This window comes from Oenanthe melanoleuca, chromosome 22 (assembly GCF_029582105.1).
Source record: "Oenanthe melanoleuca isolate GR-GAL-2019-014 chromosome 22, OMel1.0, whole genome shotgun sequence".
Lineage (NCBI taxonomy): Eukaryota > Metazoa > Chordata > Aves > Passeriformes > Muscicapidae > Oenanthe > Oenanthe melanoleuca.
The window spans coordinates 1,660,463-1,674,984 of record NC_079355.1 but is presented as its reverse complement, the minus strand read 5'-3'; the positions used below and the strand labels follow the sequence as shown (position 1 = coordinate 1,674,984).

At 50.7% G+C, this 14,522-nt stretch overlaps 1 protein-coding gene across 1 annotated transcript in view; it reads left to right on the top strand.

Annotated features, from left to right (window-relative positions):
• Nucleotides 1–1,922: 1,922 nt before the first annotated feature.
• LRRTM4 (leucine rich repeat transmembrane neuronal 4) overlaps nt 1,923–14,522 on the top strand; it is a 158,695-nt gene continuing 146,095 nt past the window's right edge. Inside the window, exons 1-2 of the mRNA XM_056508825.1 lie at nt 1,923–2,648; nt 5,187–6,733. Of these exons, the coding sequence (XP_056364800.1) occupies nt 2,645–2,648; nt 5,187–6,733 (1,551 nt within the window). The 5' untranslated portion in view covers nt 1,923–2,644. The remainder of the gene's footprint in view (nt 2,649–5,186; nt 6,734–14,522) is intronic.

Here is a 14,522-nt window from a genome sequence, read left to right as displayed (position 1 = left end):
CCAAGCAAGGGTTTTTATTCAGAAGTGAATATTTATGCAGTGTGGGTGCAGACACAGTCTGGATGCAGATATAGGGGAGGACAGGTTGGTTTCTGTGGATTGTTTTGTGGATTATTATTTATTTTTCAGAATGGAGTTCAACTCCTGACCCATCCTGTGTCCCAATCTTTTTCCTGCTCCTTCAGAGGGCTGGATCCTGGGGCTGGCCAGGGTGACTCCATCTGGGATGGATTGCAGGGGCAAGCACTGAGCCAGGAACAAGGAATTAGGATGGAAGAGCTGGATCCTGACCTTGAAATCTGTGCAATTTTCATTTTTGGTAGAGAGTGGAGTCATCAGTGGCACACAGAGACCCCCGGAGATCCAGGCTGAGCAGGGAGCTCCTGGGCCACAGTGGGAAATATTATAAATATTTAAAAATTAAATAACACACGATGGATGGCTCATGACTGACTTTATAAAGCACTGCCACCATTTTGGCAGCTGAAGTGGGATTTGGGCAGGGAGTTGTTCCCCAAATAACTGATGGGGGTGTTTAGCACAGGGAGGGATGGAAATGGAACAAATATCCAAATTTTAGGAGCTGTTCAAGTTGTTCAGAACACTCCAGGGCTGCACTCTGAGCAACCTGGCATGCCTGAGCCAGAAATGGTCCCTGTGGGATCCTGGACCTGCCCTGAGCGTTCAATTCCTGGCAGCTCCTGGGTAAAGAGGCTCCCGGAACCAGCTCAGGGAGCTCCTGCTGCCCCTGTCCCTGTTCCACATCCCTCTGACACCTTCCTGGTGAGCTGGGAATTAACCCAAGCCTGGTAAACTGGGAATTAACCCAGCCTTGGTGAGCTGGGAACTAAGCCAAACCTGGTGATCTGGGAATTAACCCAGCCTTGGTGAACTGGGAATTATCCCAGCCCTGGTGAGCTGGGAATTAACCCAGTCCTGATAAACTGGGAATTAACCCAGCACTGGTGAACTGGGAATTAACCCAAACCTGGGGAACTGGGAATTAAGCTAAATCTGGTGAACTGGGAATTAACCCAGCCTTGGTGAACTGGGAATTAACCCAGTCCTGGTGAGCTGGGAATTAACCCAGTCCTGATAAACTGGGAATTAACCCAACCGTGGTGAGCTGGGATTTAACCCAGTCCAGGTGAACTGGGAATTAACCCAACCTTGGTAAACTGGGAATTAACCCAGTCCTGGTAATCTGGGCATTAACCCAGGCACAGCCGGGTGGGTCCCTGCCGAGGTGTCCCACCCTGGTCCCACCCTGGTTCCTGCAGGATCCCGGCTCCGGCACTGGAGAGCCACGGGAGAGGAGCTCCGGAGGAAAAAGAGGTGTCACTGATTCTGCAGCTTCAGTTCTGCCTTGTTTATCAAAATCAGTGTTTTTCTGACTAAAAGGCACTTAGATTTAAAAAGAAAAAAAAATTACAGGCTACGAGGCAAGGGAATTAACCCTGTCCCAGCCAGAGCAGGACACGAAGTGTTTACATTTGGAGTTGCTGCCTACAGTCAAAACAAATGCCTTTTGTGGGGATGATCGGTGTGATCACAGCCCCTGTGCCGAGACTCTCACTTTTAACCTGCAAACATTCCCCTCCTCCCCCGGGAATACAGGAGGGGGAAAAAAAAAAAAAAAAAAAAAAAAAAAAGAACAGTTTAGAATTTGCCCAAGCCAAATGCACAGGTCAGGTGGATTAGAGCGAGCTCAGGCTGGCAAATCCCACGGGGGGCAGGTGTTTTGTTTGGCGTCTCTGCCCGAAAATCCCCCACCACAAACATTCCATAATCCAGGGCAGCCGCAGGGGTCTGGGCACGGCAATGCTGTGTCTTTAATTTTCTTTTGCGAGGGAAGCGGAGTCTGCAGAGCCATGACAGCCTCGCTTGTTCAGCCCTCGATGCGCGTTGGGTTTTCTCCAGTGGAGGGCACTCGGTGTTGCACAAACTCCAGCCTCGGCACCCACCAGCTCCGGAGCATCATCGCTCTCTGGAAAGCCTCGGAATTAGACGAGAGCTGCCTCTCAGCACAGCTACAAAACACTTTAAACCCGACCAGCTAAATGGATAAACCGAGCCTGCGGGGCTGCTAAGCCGGGCTCTGGCACAGCAGGGGAGGCGCCGAGAGCTGCGGGAGCCGCAGGAGGATGGATCGCTGTGCCCGGCGATGGCAAAGGGCGGCAGAATGAGGGATGCCAGGCGCCGGCAGAGCTTTGGTCCTTCCTCCCGGAGAAGTTGGTTCGCCTCCATCGCCCGCTCCGGCTTTTCTCGCCGATTGCCACTTCACGCCGCCGGCTCTCTGATGACTTCCACAATGGCTCTCAGAGCTTAGAGTCCCTCCCTACCCCCCCACACTCCCCCCATCCTCCGTCCTGCCTTCCCCACCCCCAACCCCTTCCCTATCCTTTCCCTTCCTCATCCCCAAAATTCTCGCTGGTCCTCTCCGGGGAACTTTGTGGGGTTCCTGGATGGCGGCGGGGCGAGTGCCAGCCGGGCTGTGACATGAAGATGCTGCTGGTTTAAAGCGAAGGAACCGGTTTGGGAAAAGAGACAGAGGGAGAGGAGAAGGGAAATCAAAAATAAAAGGGGAGAGAGAGGAGAGAACAGCTGGAGGAAGGCGAAGGAGGACGTTATTGATGACAAAAGGATGGGTGAGTGAACTTTTGTGGTTTGTTCGCTGGCACAGCTGCAGCTGTGGGGTGGATTTTGCAGCTGGATTATTCGGCGGCGGCGGGGGGGCAGCGGGAGGCAGCAGCAGCAGCAGCGCGTTCCGCTGCCAGGTGACTCAGACTCTCTGTACTTGCCTTTGTATTTTTAGCCCTTGTCCCCCTCTCCAGGCGCGCACACACACACACACACACCTTTCCCAGGGGTTAATTCATTCCTGCCCCGAGTGAGGCGAAGGGATTCCTGTCCCCGGAGCAAAGCACCTGCACGGGCACCAGGAGCTGCGGCTGTGCCCGGCTCCCCAAATCCCTGCGGATGTGCCCGGCTCCCTAAAATCCCTGGTGCCCGGCTCCCTAAAATCCCTGGTGCCCGGCTCCCCAAATCCCTGCGGCTGTGCCCGGCTCCCCAGATCCCTGGTGCCCATCTCCCCAAATCCCTGGTGCCTGGCTCCCCAAATCCCTGCTGCCCGGCTCCCCAGATCCCTGCGGCTGTGCCCGGCTCCCCAAATCCCTGGTGCCCATCTCCCCAAATCCCTGGTGCCCATCTCCCCAAATCCCTGGTACCCGGCTCCCCACATCCCTGGTGCCCGGCTCCCCACATCCCTGGTGCCCGGCCCCCCAAATCCCTGCGGCTGTGCCCGGCTCCCCACATCCCTGGTGCCCATCTCCCCAAATCCCTGGTGCCCGGCTCCCCACATCCCTGGTGCTCAGCTCCCCACATCCCTGGTGCCCGGCCCCCCAAATCCCTGCGGCTGTGCCCGGCTCCCCAGATCCCTGGTGCCCATCTCCCCAAATCCCTGGTGCCCGGCTCCCCACATCCCTGGTGCTCAGCTCCCCACATCCCTGGTGCCCGGCCCCCCAAATCCCTGTGGCTCTGTCCAGCTCCCCACATCCCTGGTGCCCGGCTCCCCACATCCCTGCCGCCGTCACCTCCCGATCCCCCGGCACAATTCGGGCTGGCGTTAACACTTTGCAGGATGTGGGAAGCCAAGGGGAGCGAGGGGGGAGTTGTTTCTTGCTTAGGTGGTTTTGAAGAGGCTGAAAAGATGCCCCTGGTACCTCTGCTACATTTCCAGCAGTCATTTGCCAGTCGGGTTTTTTGGTTTGTATTTTTTTTTTTTCTGAGTGTGACAGGTTTATTCCCCTCCTTCCTTCCCCAGCCCCCGAGTCTGTAACAGCCAGAACATATATCTAGAGCTGGCTGCTGCTGGCAAAGAGAACGGAGCAAAAAAAAAAAGAGGATTTAAATTACAAAATCTGCCCATGAAAGTGGAAGGCAGGGGCATTCTAGATCAGGAATTATTTTTTGCAGATTGCCCCTTGGTTAAAAATTGGATTAAAGACCTGCAGCACTGGGTTGGTTTTGTGTGTGCGTGGCAAATAATAAGGTGATTATTTATCAAGGAGATATGAGCCCTTGAAATATTTCCTGTTGGAGGAATGCATTTTCATTCTCAGCAAGGCTGCAACTCTGGACAGAGGCAGCAGCCCTAAAATTATTCCAGGCATGCAGATGGGTGTTGGGGGTTCTGACACCCCCTCCACGCCCTCTCATAATTATTCAGGATTCTATATATTCAATTATTACATATGTCCTCACATCCAGCACTGCTGCTGCATGACAAACATGACATCTTAAAGGCAAACCCTTAAAATCAATCAGGAGAGAGGAACTGAAAGAGAAGAATCCCCCTTTAAACTTTCTGGGTTTGCTGATATCTGGTTGGGGTGGGTATTTTCATCATCTACTGGATTAATTCTAATTAATAATGGTTTAGGTATTCACAGCCATATGTGGATAAGTTTAAATGAAATGGGTTAGGGCAGTGGTTCATTTGAAAGGAAGACATCTCCTATTTTTACCTGGCATTGGGGTCCCATGCCAGCATTCCTGATACACTTCTCTATAAGGATAAACTTTGTTTCTCTGCATCTATTTCTGTATTTTAGGTACATAAAACCCATGAGTTTTACTTAAAGCTACTCTTAAACCCGAATCACTCAGAGCAAGAAGTAAAACCTTTACTTAGTGCCCCATTTTACAATAAATACACACTACAAAGATGAATCAAACTTCAGGAGAAGTAGATTTCACTCTTCCTGGGGTAATCTTGGGGGGGACTGCACTTGCAGTTGCTCTCCTTGAGGAACACGTTGAGCAGCACGTAGGAGCAGAAGCTCTGGCTCATTTCCTCCCCAGCACTATGGAGCATCCAGCACAGTGACTTGACAAATATGTTTATTGTTCAAACCTCGGCACGGAGCGCTGAGGACACCCCAGCTCCTCGGGGGCAGGAGCACAGCCGGGAGGGAACAGGCTCCCTGTGCTCCTGGGGGAGCCTGGTGGTGATGGGGGCAGCAGAGATGGCCAGGCAGGCACTCCAAGGATTTGCACCACAAAGGGTCGAGGCAGGAGGAGAACAGGTTGTCTCCCAAATCCCCCCCGGAACCCCCAGCAAGGCACAATCTGCTAATTGATCTGCAAGGCTTTCCAACGGCCCTTTTTCCCTCTGGATGTTGCAGGTTTCCACGTAAGCAAGCAGCGGGGAGGCTGCAGGGCGCTGCTGGGGCTGCTGCCCCTGGCGCTGCTGCTGGGGCTGGCGGCTGCCCAGCGTGCCTGCCCCAGGAGCTGCCGCTGCGACGGCAAGATCGTGTACTGCGAGTCGCACGCCTTCCGCGACATCCCCCACAACATCTCCGGCGGCTCCCAGGGCTTGTCCCTGCGCTACAACAGCATCCAGAGGCTCAAATCCCACCAGTTCGCCGGCCTCAACCAGCTCATATGGCTCTACCTGGACCACAACTACATCAGCTCCGTGGATGAGGACGCCTTCCAGGGGATCCGCCGGCTGAAGGAGCTGATCCTGAGCTCCAACAAAATCACCCACCTGCACAACAAGACCTTCCACCCCGTGCCCAACCTCCGCAACCTGGACCTGTCCTACAACAAGCTGCAGGTGCTGCAGGCGGAGCAGTTCAAGGGCCTGCGCAAGCTCCTGATCCTGCACCTGAGGTCCAACTCGCTGAAAACCGTCCCCATCCGCGTCTTCCAGGACTGCCGCAACCTCGACTTCCTGGATCTGGGCTACAACCGCCTGCGCAGCCTGTCCCGCAACGCCTTCGCCGGCCTGTTGAAGCTGACAGAGCTCCACTTGGAGCACAACCAGTTTTCTAAGATCAATTTTGCCCACTTCCCGCGGCTCTTCAACCTCCGCTCCATTTACTTGCAGTGGAATAGGATCCGCTCCATCAGCCAGGGCTTGACGTGGACCTGGAGTTCCTTGCACAACTTGGATTTATCGGGCAACGACATCGCAGGGGTAGAGCCCGGTACCTTCCAGTGCCTGCCCAACCTGCAGAAGCTGAACCTGGATTCCAACAAACTCACCAACATCTCCCAGGAGACCATCAACACGTGGATCTCGCTCATCTCCATCACCCTGTCGGGGAACATGTGGGAATGTACTCGAAGCATTTGCCCCCTGTTTAACTGGCTTAAGAACTTCAAGGGGAATAAGGAGAGCACCATGATCTGCGCGGGCCCCAAACACATCCAGGGCGAGAAGGTGAGCGACGCCGTGGAAACCTATAACATCTGCGCCGAAATCCAGGTGGTGGCTACCGAAAGGTCCTACCAGGCTCCCCAAACCCCCCAGAGACCCGTGTTCATCCCCAAACCCACCGTTTCCAAACTGGAGAGCCACCAGCCCACGCCCGCCGTGCCAAGCCCTTCCGCCGACATCCCCACGCCCGCGGTGGAGCCGGAATACGAGCACGTGTCCTTCCACAAGATCATTGCGGGGAGTGTGGCCCTCTTCCTCTCCGTGGCCATGATCCTGCTGGTCATCTACGTGTCCTGGAAGCGTTATCCCGCCAGCATGAAGCAGCTCCAGCAGCACACGCTCATGAAGAGGCGCAGGAAAAAGGCCCGGGAGTCGGAGAGGCAAATGAACTCCCCTTTGCAGGAATATTACGTGGACTACAAGCCAACAAACTCTGAGACCATGGATGTATCTGTTAATGGATCTGGGCCCTGCACCTACACCATCTCTGGCTCCAGGGAATGCGAGGTATGAACCATGATCCTCCTAAAACCATTTCAGCTGCTGGGAAGGAGAGGTAAATGTTCGAAGCTCTTGAGGTATCTCTAAATATTAGAAAGATTAATGAGATTTTTGTTCTTTTTTTTTTTTATGTTTCCTGCTTTGGGGTTTGCTCTGTGGAAGGTTCTCTCGCGTTGAATGACAACAGGCAGGGAAGGGATGGTGATTATTTTGAATAATTAAGACTTATTAAAAAAGCGATTAAGTTGGAGTCAACAACTGTGATAAAGGCATCTGGAGTGTTGTTCTCCTCCTGTTTGCACCCATTTGATGAGCTGTGGCTACAAGAGAATCCTATTTCTAATGGATTGGTAGATACAGAGGAGCTTAAGAGCCTTTTCTGGTTTAAAACTAAATATGGAAACCTCTTTTCTCCAGACCCCACATCAAATCTTGAGGGGGTTGTGGCCCATTTAATGATAATGCCAAAGATTTCCTGCATTTCTGATCTGGTTCAGGAGCAAACCAGGGGACAACAGGACTGCAGCAGGATCTTGGAGTTGTTTTCCTGGAGCAGCAGCAGCACAGAGGCTCTTCTGGACGTGAGCCCTTGTCAAACTGCACATTTGCAAATGTCTGGGCTGGGAGAAGAGGATTCTTGGAGGGTTTAATCTAATTTCAGTGATCAGTGGAGGCTTAGACAGCCCTGCTGGAGTTGATTTCCACAATCTTCAGGCTGTGTCAGGATCTGATCCAGCAACACAGCCAGGAAAAGCTCTCTGTGCTTCTCTTCTGCTGTCCAGCTGTGCAAGGAAATTCCAAATTGTTTTGCTGCTCTCCTGCCCATGACTCCACTGCTGTGGGTGCAGGGGATGGGTTTGCCTGGAGTGCTGCTGCTTGTTTAGAGCTGGCAAAGGAGGATTTGCACAATTCCACTGCAGTCCTGGTCACTTAATCCTGCTTGTGATGTGGCACCAGGCGGACTTTGCTTCCTTGGTTGTGGATGTTCTGCCTGAGAGTGTTTCCTGTGCCTGTTGGAGTTTATTCCCACCCTTTTGTGCAGTTTGTGGGAATTCTGAGCCCTGGCTTTGGCACCAGGTGCTGTGGGAGGTGTGAGAGTGGGATCTGCACTTCTGGCATCTGGATTTTTCCAAACCAAATGTTTTCACCCTCTGACAATGGGGAGCCTTTGAGAGGTTTCATATCTGGCATCTGACATCCCCAGATGGTTTTGGACTGTGGAGTTAAGGGCAAGGAAGAAAGATGCAGTGGTTTGGGGCTGCTTTCTCTGGAGCAGAGTTGTGTTCAGAACAGAAATCCACCTGCCCTGTCCCTGCCATCACTCCAGGAAAATGCAGGATGAAGGTTTGGTTTATTCACTGCTACCAGCACAGGTAGAAAATGAGTGATGTTCAAGCTCTTCTGAATCCCCCTGGCTCTCACAATGAGCATTAATCTGACCCAGAAGGCTCTGTCCCATTCATACTCAGGTTTAACAGCACTGAGATTTCATTTCCTTAAAATGAACATTAAAATGAACATTTCATTAAAATGTCGCTTAATTTACTCCATGGTGGTAAACAGCTGAATGTGCTCATCATAACTGAGCATCCAGGTAATGACACCATCATCCCTGATGCATCTTGGATCACAGAAGGTAGGGATGATGTTTGGGAGACTGGAATTTGGGTAATTTGGATTACAGCAGGTAATTACAAGGTCCAGTGTGGTGTAATTCCCCCAGGTGGCCGTGGTTGTTACACACAGCACTAAACACCAGGGGACTCCAGCTCACCTGGGCTCCAGGTGCTGTGGCAGCACCAGGATGGTTTAATTTGGGTTAAATTAAACTGATGACAGCTCTGTAGGACTGAAGGGGGGGTTTGTTGTCCCTCTGGGTGTAAACCAGCCTGTGCAGGATGCCCCAGAGCTGTGTCTGACAGGTCACTCTGTGCTCCTGTTATTGAACATCCAGTGACTCTTTGCATGCTGTTAGACACTAATAAATAACAGAGAATAATAAAGACTTCAGGAGATGGAAAGCAGATCATTGAAGGCACATGTAGCAACCCAAAGCCCCCACTGAAATCCTGTCTTCAGCTTGGATTTGACATTCTGCGTCTCCATAGCTACAAGGTTCCACTTGTAAAAGGAGAGATATTCACTGTACAGCACTTAAAAATGGTAAAAAAACCCATGTAGAGTCTTCAGCAGTGGAAAGGGTTTGTGTTTGGTCAAAAAAAAAAAATAGGAAATGGAGCCTTCTTTATTTCCCAATTTACCTGTACTTGTGGAAAACTATTTTTTTATGCAGGTGTGATGCAGCTCAGGCCCATCCTCCACCAGGGCTGCCTGGCTCATTCCCTGTGCTCACCCTGAGGTTCCTCCCAAAAAAGAAGCTCTCAGAGGGGAGAGGGGTGTCTGGATGTCTGTGTGAGGGCAGGCAGGCTCCAGGACTCATTGCTCAGCTGTTGATGGATTTTACTTCTCTCAGCAATATTTCCCAAAGCATTGTGCTCACCCCCCACCTGGGGGCAGCTGAAGGGCCACAAATGGTGTGGTTTTGGGGAAGGCTGATGGATCAGCTCCATTTGGAATGGGAGATGCCTGATCAGACACTGCTGTGGGTGGTGGGGTGGTTTTGGAGGTCAGGGGAGCAGAGCTGGGACCTTCCCAAGCATCATTAGGGGCTCATCTCATCCCTAAACCACTCATTCTCCATGGCAGAACTGGGAACAACATGCTGAGCTATTTCCACGGGTTCTTTCCTCCACAGCAGCTCCAGGGATGGTGCTGTTTTAAATCCCATGAGCATCCAGCAGAGCCCCACAGGTGAGAGCTGCCCTGGAGCAGGGCAGTGCAGCTGTGCTTTGTGGGGCTGCTTCTCCCAGTCCTGCTTCAGGAATTATTCCTTGTGCAGGGCAGGGAGAGCCAAAGGCAGGCTGGCTGCAAACAGGAGCGACTTTGGCAGCAGTGGGATTATAATCACTGACACCTGGCCTGTGCTCCTCTCTTTAGTCTCTTGGCAAGGCTTGCTAAAATAACTGGATGCTCCTGATTTTGGCTCTGGCCATCCAGTTAGCAGAGTGCTGCTCCCTCAGCCTGGGATTTGCTTTGTGCATCTCCCTCCCCCTCAGTTTCCCATTTATTTGCACATTTGCTGGAGATCTGGAAGCTGTAAAAAGGGATTTCATTGAGCCAGCTCTGGTGTTGCGTGTTTCATGCATATCACACTCACAGAATATCTGGGAATGGCTGGCTGGGAAGGTGGTGTGGGCAGAAGGAAAATGTTTCTGTCTCCTGGAAGGTCATTGCTGTCCCCTTTCCCAGGCTGGCAGGGACAAAACAAACACCAGGCAGACAGGTGAACAGCTTTTTTGTGTGAACTGAGCACTGTGAGGTCGCTTTTTACACCTCTCCTCCATGTCTGGCTGTACCCCGTGGATAAACAGCCACCTGTTCACACACAGGGGCACAGGAGTGAAAACAGGGCTGGTTGTCACTTGTGTTCACACCTTTTAAACCAGGCACACAATCACCTTCAGCTGGAGTTCTGCTCCTTCCCCTCTTTCCATGGATAAAGGGATGAAACATATGCAGGCTTGGTGGGCTGCTGCAGACCTTCTTCTGGGCCTAACTTAAAGGGAAATGTTGGCTGGTTTTATTTATTTATTTATTTATTTATTTATTTATTTATTTAGGGCCTAACTTAAAGAGAAATGTTGGCTAGTTTTATTTATTTATTTATTTATTCTGGGCCTAACTTAAAGGGAAACGTTGGCTGGTTTTATTTATTTATTTATTTATTTATTTATTCTGGGCCTAACTTAATGGGAAACTTTGGCTGTTTTCATTTATTAATTAATAATTTTATTTATTTATTTATTTGTTTATTTATTTATTTATTCTGGGCCTAACTTAAAGGGAAACGTTGGCTGTATTTATTTATTTATTTATTTATTTATTTATTTATTTATTTATTTATTTATTTATTAAACGCCATGGTGCTGCTTGGAACAAGAAGCAAAGAGGATAAACCAGAACAGTTTCCATCTCCAGAGAGAGCTTAGGGTGAGGTTCCAGTTCTGTAACTCAGCATTGAAAGGGGTGCCCTGGGGGCTCAGGGGGTGTTGTGACCTCATGGGAGAAGTCACTGCCTGAATTTTACATTTTTTAAATTCTTTTAGGAGCAGTGGTTGCATTTTCTTTGGTCATCAGCCTGAGGGGTTTGTGAGAAATGCTGAGCAGGGACCCCATGGCTGTGAGTCCATCAGAGCTCGGGGGAATGGGAAGGGAGATCCCACAGGTGGGACATTGCAAAGAGCAGGACCTGGGGGTGAGGAGGGAGGAGAATGGGAGCAGAAACTCCTGATTAACCCTTTGTGCTCCCTGCAGGGCCAGAGCACTGGGGGTTCCTTCCCAGTGACCCCTCTGGGACACTGTTAACTGAACTTTTCTGTTCCTTCTGTGCTGGGGCTGCTTCTCTCCTCTCTTCTTCCAGCCCTCTGTGACTCTGGAACCCAAATTCGTGTTGGGCTGTGACCTGAGGGTGAATCAGCCCCAGGCAAGTGTCCCAAGCCTGGGTTTGTGTGGAGAGGGTCAGGAAAGGGGAAGGCGAGAGTGCAGCTCCTCAGAGCTCTGCCCGTGGGAGGAGCAGCTCAGAGGGGGCACCTTTTAGAAATCATTGAATCACAGAATGGTTTGGATGAAGGAACCTTTCAGCTCACCCTGTGCCATGGGCAGGGACCTTCCACAGCCCTGTGCTGCTGCAAGACCCAACCTGGCCTTGGACATTGCAGGGATGGGGCAGATTTTACCTCTCTGAGCCTTTAATTGCCCTTGGCATTGCAAATACAACCCCAGTCTAAGGGGAGCTGTGCTGGAGAGGCACCAAGAAATGCACAGGGGCAACATTTCCCTGGGCTCAGCACTTGGAAAGTGTGAGAGTTCCCAAAGATGTTCCCAAAATTGACTGGCCGTGTTTCCGGCGGAGCTGAGCCAGCTGTGCCTTCTGCAGCAATTGAGGGCTGCAGATTTGGAAAGGAAATGCAGGAGGATGTGGAACACTTGTGAAACTCTTACTCGGTGCTTCCTCTGGCGCCTGGCTGAGAGAGGAGCTCGTCAGGAATTTGGGATTGGGGTACAGGTGCTGCTGAGACCTTGGACGTGATGCAGAGCTCAGAGGCAAAGGGAGGAGCTGAACCCACCTCTCCCAAATTCCCCTGGGAGAATTCCCTGAGCAGATTCCAGGCACTGCATTTGCTCCATTAGGTCGTGTCCTGAGGCTGACAGCTCATTAACAGAGCTCTGTAATCACGCTGTGGATTCCCAGCCTCAGGGACAATGTCCAGCTGGGATCATCCTCCCTCTGCTTCCTCTTCACCTTTTTTACTTCTTCCCAAAACCTTTGTGGTTTAAGCTGTGCCCCATGAGGATGCTCAGATGGAGAGGCTGCTGTACTGCAGAGTTTTGTACAAGAGAGGAGGAATAACACTTGTTATTCTTGTTACATTCCTGGAATTGTGACAGATGCCCTTTTCCCTCTCCACCTCCCTTTTCCTCACTCTTCCCCCTTCCCCTGGCTTTGCTTGCACTCTGTGATGTGCTGCCAGTGTTTTAAGGAGAAAGGAATAGATTTTGGTGGAGCTCATGCCAGCAGGGACAACACTCATGGAATTGGGGAAGGAATCTGTTCAGTTGTGGGTTTGAATTTTGGACACACACAAAATACAAGGCACAGGCTGGGAGGGGCAAACAATTTTATTAGGAAATGTCCTGCTGCTGGAAATGGAGAGACTCTCCTCCTGGATAACAGAGCTGACCTGAGTCTGGATTTTGGGAATTTTCCCTGAAATCCAGTGGCTGCAGAGCAGGCTGGCAATAACCAGGGCTGTGCTCATGGTTTGCTCTGCTCCTGGACATTCCTTTGGACATCTGCCCCTGGCAGAAAACATCTCCAGGTTCCAGATCCCTTGGGATTGTGGTTCAGGCCCTGGAGGAGCTCCTGGTACCACTGGAATTGTGTCTGTCCCAGCAGGAGCTGCCAGCACTGGAGGTGTGCATCCCTCTACCCTGTTACAAACGCTGAGACATGAGGAATGTGTGTGAGGAATCCGTGTTTACATCACTCCCAGCACCCTGGGACTGCCCTTCCCAGGCAGGAATTCCAGTCTGACGCTGCTCAGCTTTTATCACCTTTGCCCCCTGTGCAGCCAGATGAGCTCAGATCACCTCTGGATTTTCCCACCTCCACTAAAATCTGAGTGGATCAGTGCTGAGGGTTCCCAGGCAGTTGTCAGCTCTGTCCCAAGCTGCAGAATTCTGCTTTGCTGGAGCTGCAGGACACAGGGAAGGGATGACATGAGAGGCTCTTTTGCCTTTGCCTTTTTAATTTACAAGGAAATACAAGGAATTTAATTTACAATGGATCAGATGGATCAGTCCTGGTATTCTCATGGGCAATGGATTGGGAATTCCAAGAAGGAGAAGGAAGGGAAGGCCAGAAATTGCTGATTATCTCTGATTTCTCACCTTCTGTGCATGTCCAGCTACAGCAAAACTCCCCCTTGTTTCTTAGCTCAAATACAGATTTCTTTTGGGGTTCTTTAGATATATTTGGATAAAATTGGCTGGAACAAGGACAGTTCTGGGGTGTTGGCAAGGCAGAGTCTCCATCCATGGGCAACTTCCTTCAACAAGGTTTTGTGGGGATGCTGGATCTTCTCTGCTCTGTTTTCTATCCTTTGTGGGACTTTCTTCCCATTTGTACTTTCAGTTCTCAAAACTCATGAGATAAGGAACATTCTCCTGATTTCTCCCCCATCACATACTTGGTGATCTTAAGCAAAATCTCTTTGCTCTGAAAGTTCATTTTTTCCCCTGTTCTTTCACCAACACAATTTTATTCCGTTTCCTCTGAAATGCACAATAACAAAAAGAAAAAAAAATATTATTTGTGTGTTTAGGCTGTGGTGAAAACCAACATGATCAATTTAGCTGTGACCCAAGGGGCCCTTTGATGCTGTGTCCTTGTGTAGGTGTGTGTTTTGTTCATGGGGAAGACTGATCTTATCCTTGATTTTATCCTGAGATTTGCAAGTCCTTTAGCCAAATAAAACCACTGAACATTTCCTTCCTGAGCATTTCAGCTGCAGGAGAGAAATGAGCTGGCTGTGGGGTGTGAAAGGTGGAGGGGATGTGGCACATCCTTGGTGGCAGAGCTCAGGAATTGCAGTGGGGCACAAAGCTTGGCCAGGGCTTCAACTGCTCCTGGAGTGGGAAAAGCAACCACCAGCTCCCAGATTTGACAGGCAGGGAATGAAAGAGAGACTCACAGAGCAGGAGGTTCTTTGTAATTTTTATTTCCCTCCATCTAAACCCTGGTCAAGATTTTTGTTCTCCTGTGGAAGGAGTGGGATTTCCTTTATGTTATTTGGGTGTTGATCCAATCAAGAGGCAATTGATGGTGAAAAATGGAAAAAGCAGGATTTTCCTTTATGTTATTTGGAAGTTAATCCAACGAAAGAACAATAGCTGGTGAAAGAAGGTAAGAATTATTTGTGTTTGGGCACAGCTGGCAACTTCCAGGTTTTTTCACTGCATGGAGACACCAAAGGAGTCACTTTTGTGACACAGCAAATAATGTGAGCCAGAAAGAGGGAATGAGCCCTGAAGTGTGACTTCCTGGGAGGAGCTGGCCAGGGAGTGGGGCAGCCCAGGGTTTGGGGATCCTGTGGCGATATCCTGGTTTTGGGAGCTCCAGCTCTCAGCCCAGGGGTGGAAGAGTCCAGCCCAAGCTTAGACCTGAGGTTAGACC